This window comes from Megalops cyprinoides, chromosome 8 (genome assembly GCF_013368585.1).
Source record: "Megalops cyprinoides isolate fMegCyp1 chromosome 8, fMegCyp1.pri, whole genome shotgun sequence".
Classification (NCBI taxonomy): Eukaryota; Metazoa; Chordata; class Actinopteri; order Elopiformes; family Megalopidae; genus Megalops; species Megalops cyprinoides.
The window spans coordinates 11,515,652-11,521,651 of record NC_050590.1 but is presented as its reverse complement, the minus strand read 5'-3'; the positions used below and the strand labels follow the sequence as shown (position 1 = coordinate 11,521,651).

The 6,000-nt window shown below is 44.4% G+C and overlaps 1 protein-coding gene across 1 annotated transcript in view; it reads right to left on the bottom strand.

Annotated features, from left to right (window-relative positions):
* Positions 1-2,415: 2,415 nt before the first annotated feature.
* LOC118782279 (thrombospondin type-1 domain-containing protein 4-like) overlaps positions 2,416-6,000 on the bottom strand; it is a 40,728-nt gene continuing 37,143 nt past the window's right edge. Inside the window, exons 12-17 of the mRNA XM_036535588.1 lie at positions 5,755-5,959; positions 5,297-5,470; positions 4,831-5,004; positions 4,049-4,228; positions 3,046-3,190; positions 2,416-2,558 (exon numbers count right to left, since the gene is read on the bottom strand). Of these exons, the coding sequence (XP_036391481.1) occupies positions 2,416-2,558; positions 3,046-3,190; positions 4,049-4,228; positions 4,831-5,004; positions 5,297-5,470; positions 5,755-5,959 (1,021 nt within the window). The remainder of the gene's footprint in view (positions 2,559-3,045; positions 3,191-4,048; positions 4,229-4,830; positions 5,005-5,296; positions 5,471-5,754; positions 5,960-6,000) is intronic.

Below are 6,000 nucleotides of genomic sequence, written 5' to 3'. Positions count from 1 at the left end.
CATAAAGGGTCTGAATACTTATGTGTATGAGCTATTTCAGCTTTTGATTTTTAATAAATTGTCCACATGCCTAAATGTTTTGCTTTGTCATTATGGTTGATTGTGTGTTGATTGATGGCCAAAAGAATACATTTAATCTATTTTAGATTGTTTGTAACAGAACAAAGTGTGCAAAAAGTGAGAGGGTCTTATTACTTTCTGAAGCCACTGTATGTCATCATCTGTTAGGAGAAGGAAGTAAAACTGGCCTGGGCCCTGGAAACAAAAAGTAGGAGAAAACAAATATTTCACAAGTATGGCCCCAAAAATGTAACAAAATAGCTACAATGTTTCAGAATAAAACCATTATTTAAAAGTTGCGTAACACATTAGGTCATTTGTCTCTTTTGCAGGACATTTTCACAATTACACCATGAGCAAAGAAAAAGCCACTCACCCACTAGTGTCAATAAGGATTCCTCTGTAATTTTGACAGAAAACACCTGTTCAGCTGCGTATTACTAGCAAAGCAACAGACTCTGCCCTTAAGCCTTTTTGGTTTCCTAGGAACTTTCAATGAAGAAGACACTCTCTTGTAAGATCCAGAAACTGGTGCCAGTTTATAATTACAGTACAACATTACAGTCATTTAGTTTTCATCTTCTTTCTGATGTCTACTTTACATCATTTCTGTTTTCAGGTAGTTACCCCTGGCTTTGCAGCTGCCTACATTATGGATCTGGTTTAAGCAAACAGAGGCACTTTCACCTGCTGATGACAGTGTGAAGATGTCAGAATACAGTTATGAGGTAGGCCAGAGATACATCTATAATTTAAAAGTCACATTCTTGGCCATATACTTACTATACCTTACTAACAAATTAAATCATCTCTGGTCTTACATGGGCCAGAGCAAGAGGACAGCTTGCTATCTAGCTAATTTTCCATCTCTGATTGACAAGCGATGGACAGTGATTCTGCAGAGATTGGTTCAATAAAAGTATTTCAATGGGGAGCATATTTTGTGTTTAATTGATTCGGCTGGGGAATACCTTTTAATGTACCACGAGTAATGTTATGCATGGCACTGTCATAGTCTGTGATTCAAGTATGATTCTGACTTTAATCACAATGAGTATATGACTCAGTTTCAGAAGAAAAATATATGATTTGCAGTTCCTTAGCTGTTTCGGGCAGAAATTAAAGCACGGAACATGCCATGGAATTATCTGGTGCATGGTATTAGCTTTTGTGCATTTTAAGTGTATTTTATATATATTTTATGTTTATGTTTTATGTTTATGCTAAATATCATTTTAAGAAAAAATAAATCTGTTATAAAAATAGTGCCTATTTTGTATTGTCCTAATTCATGGAAAACTTTAGTATGTGCCCAGAACACATGGAACAGGAAAAAAAATGGTCCTGTTTAAAACAAATTGGTGGGCAAAAATAGTTTTTATTCCCTGGTCAGGAGTGGGTTAGCCAGCCTTTGAAAACAATTGTTTAAGTCATCAGTGTAATGTTTCACACATATTATATGAATGACAGATTTTCATTGTGTCCCTTTTATACCTTGTGTTTTACCTTTGGTCAAGCACATTTCTATGTAATTTTAAAGTTAGAAACAGATTTTTGTCATGAAGAGGTGGCTAAGTTTAGGAAACCTCTTTTACTATGCAAACAGTTTCATCATGAGTATGTCTTTTATAAAGTGAGGCATACAAGAAGTTGATAGTCCATATTATTGTGCATATAAAAAATAAGAACAAGTCCCTCTAGTGGTAAAACATTGTTAGTGCGACAGCAGCTCACTCTGAGCGAGTGAGGGACACTGCCATTTCGACGCCTGCCTCCTTCTTTACACCCCACAAAAAATACAGTGCAATCCCAAGGTGAGAACCTGGCCAGATCTGCCCACATGCTCTCCATGAGCCCCATGATGTTTTACAACAGAATGCAGATTTACCTAAAGCACCACTGTGAAAAGACATGACTCACAATTTCTTTTCAATGAAAGTACTCATCAGGCACAGCCTCCTCCTCCTCCTCCTCCTCCTCCTCCTCTGGCACATAAAACAGAGGAATTATCTTTTTTGAGTCTCTGGTAAAATCCGGACATCCTGTCCTCTGCTCTATTCTCTCCTCTCCGGTCAGCGTTCCATCTGCACTCAACTCCATGGTTAGGAATCCCCAGCGGGGGCGTAGCCTCCATGGCACAGGCCAGTCCTTCCCTTGAGACTGTTCTAGTTCATCAGTGGCTTTCTCCTCGACAGCCAATAGGTGCGTAGTTTGTCTGTGTGTCGTGTTGGCAGGGCCCACCCCACACTTTTATTCCCAGAGCCTAAGGGCCGCTGTGTTAGTCAGCGCGGTCATCTCAGTGACCATGGAGACGTGCTGCGGTGACGGTGTTCGGCTCCCCCGTGGAAGGAAAGGTCATCTGCGTCCTCGGTGTCCCGGCTGCCTCTGGGCCACTCGCGTGCAGGATGCGCAGCACGCCGTCTTGTAATAATTGTACACACACAGACGAGCTTGAACCACCACGTTGCAGTTGAAATATTTGTCTCGACAGTTCTCATCTGAAACGTACAAAAGATACGGTACATTAAATCTAAGTCTCAGCCTGCAGGGAAACCACACATCCATTCTATTTACCTAGCATGATAAACAGCTATTCACAAGGGGGGAATTCAAATGCAGTCCTTAAAATTCAAGGCGCAAGATCATTTTATTGTGTTTTTCTTCAGGGAAACGTCTTGACTGACAATGATTCTGAAAGACTGACAGAGCTATGTGTGTATGCGTAATGTGTATCTGTGGCTGTATATTCAGGTTACAGGACTGGTCTAAGGCTTGTGTCGTACTTCATGTCAGAGGTGTGGATGATATGTGGCTGTGCCTGAGATTTCACTGAACTTTTTATCACTATTGTCAGTGAACTGACAAGTGAACACTGTGGCTTCCCGCTGCATGCTTACACAGCGTGGACTTGACTGTCTAGGTCACATTCACCCTCCAAAGGACAGCAGTCATGTGACAAGTGTGACCTGTGCTGAAGACACTGACCTATCTCGGGGACGCAGGGCTCTGGACTGCAGGCCTCCCGCTCCTCTGGCCGCAGCTGTGCCTCGCAGCCGTCGCTAGGCAGCATATCGTCTGAGAGACAGCGCACCTCCCGCACCCGGAACCCCCCCTCACACGTCTTTGAACACTGCAGGGGGTAATGGATCGGTTATGTCCAGTCAGCTTAACACTACGTTTTGAAACTACTCACTTACACATAGAAGTAAGGGGGAGAACACAAAATGGCATGTTTCCAAGAACAAAACAAGGATATAAATAAAGACAATAAATAGTTATGTTCCTCTTGGTAAGGTCTAAGTACTAAGTAATAAGCAGGGCCCCAGAAGAGGCGTGTGTGTGAGTCACCCTTTGAAGCAATTGCTCTGACCCCTTTGCCAGTGGTTTGTTGAGGTTTAACAGGGAATCATCTGAATCATTGTCTCTATTTACACTTTTGAGGTTGTTCACAACTGCAGAAAACATTTGACTTGTTTTGATCACATAAAATCCCTCCACAAACCCATGTTAATTTGCAGCTGTGTTGTGTCTCTTGGTCTTAGCTGCATAGGTGTTTTTGCTGCCCTCTAGAGGAGACTAATATACCACAGGATTGTTTTTTTTTGAAGAAAGCGATGTTGTGATTCTCCTGTGCATGGTGTAAGACAAATGCCATGCTAGGAGAAAACCTCTCACCCAGATATTGCCTAATGAACCAAACTAGTTATGCCCATCGATCATACATATATCAATATCTTAAATAAACAAAACATGGTTGGCATATATCCTACACTTCCAGTAAGCATATAAGAAATAGCACCATCATTACAAACATGTGACCTGTGTTTATGTGACACTCTTAGAGCCTCTCATTTAAGTACCTAAAAGCCATTGTTATTTTGGCAGTAACTGACAATATGGTTGTTTTCACCGATAGTTAAATTGGTCGTGTTAAAACTGATTTCACTTAAAACTACAGAGTATATACTGTATAGCAATCAGTACTCACAGCACTCCAGTCTGTGTGGTACCATTTGGCACCGCAGGCCTTGAGCTGGCAACTCTGCTGACTTGCAGGTCGGTCCAGAGAGGAGCACTCGTAGGGCGGCAGCACTGTGAAGCCCTCACCTGACTTCATCAGACACACCACCTCTCGCTGCTGGCTGCCCGTGCCACACTCTGCAGAACACTGAGAGAGAGGCATCACAAACATCGCACACCTAAGGACACGTCCACACCTTCAGGCATCACAAACATCGCACACCTAAGGACACGTCCACACCTTCAGGCATCACAAACATCGCACACCTAAGGACACGTCCACACCTTCAGGCATCACAAACATCGCACACCTAAGGACACGTCCACACCTTCAGGCATCACAAACATCGCACACCTAAGGACACGCCTCACATCTTCGGTCATCACAAACATCACACAGCAAAGGACACACCCACGCCTTCAGTCATCACAACATCACACACCTAAGGACACGCCCACATCTTCGGTCAACACAACATCACACACCTAAGGACACGCCCACATCTTCGGTCAACACAACATCACACACCTAAGGACACGCCCACATCCTCTGTCATCACAAATATCACATATCTTAGAGCACAACAACATCCTTTGTCATCACAACATCAGACACCTCAGAACACACCCATATCTTCAAGCATCACAAACATCACATACCTTAGGGCATGCCCACATCCCCATTCATTCTAAAAAACACACCACACCACAAAAAGAGGAAATGAGCAAGGTAATAGTAACTTTCCTCACCTGGCTCCACTGTCCAGTGAACCACTCAATCTGATTTTCACAGGGCCTATTATTACAGGTTTGTGACTCTGGGGGGCGCTCCAGTCCACAGCCTTCCAGTGGCAGGCTGCTGACATGATTGGTCAGACACAGTACGTTCCGGGTTCGCACTCCCAATCCACACTGAGAGGAGCACTACACAGGTTCATGGAAATACAGAGTTCAAACAGTGCACTGTGTGAGCACAGTCAGAAGTACATTGTGTCTGCAATAGTAAAAATCAACCACTTGCTGTGATACAGATAGACCGATCAGTTGTGACTAAGCAGCCTTGGAGCTGCTAAGTTATTTTAATCAAGACATTTATTAGTTAAAAATATACCTAAATGCAAAGAGCAAGAGTGAATAGTGCTGCCATACAGTTAACAACACAGGTAATTTAAGTTTTTGTCTGTGACGCCAGGAGTTACTCTGTGCCAGTCCACACCTGGCTGCTCCACTCTGTGAAGAACCAGCTCTTGGCGCAGGGGCCCATGTCACAGTTCTCGACGTCGTTTGGCCGCAGCTTCATGTTGCAGTCCTCGTCAGCCACAAAGTCGCCCACGTTGCTCACGCAGCGCACCTCCCGAGACTTCTGCCCCACCCCACAGGGGACGGAACACTGGGGAAACACAGGGAAGGGCAACAGGGACCAGACCCTTTTCAACCGGGTATCAAGATGTTGGTCCTAATACAGAGTGTGCACACGCACATGTCCCTGTTCACATATGAGGAACACACACACACACACACACACACGTCCCTGTTCACATATGAGAAACACACACACACACACACACACACACACCCGAGGAGAGCTTCAGTGTGGTTAGTGAAAAAATAAAAGGCAAGAAAACCAGTGTTATAAAGACCATTGCCTTGCTGTGTGCCAGGTGGTTCACTCACAGGTGTCCACTCGGTGCGGATCTGCCACTCACTGCAGATCTTCAGCTGGCAGGTGGTGGTGGTCTCGGGCCGCTCCAGGTGCTGGCAGCGGCTGGTCTGCACGTTCAGGGTGCGGTTGGCATATACCTGCCTGCAGAGCACCTGCCTGTGCTGCATGCCCAAGCCGCAAGTCCTGCTGCACTCAGACCACTCACCGATGTCCCAGCTACACAAAACAGACAAAGGCTACGGTTAAGAGCAGGGATC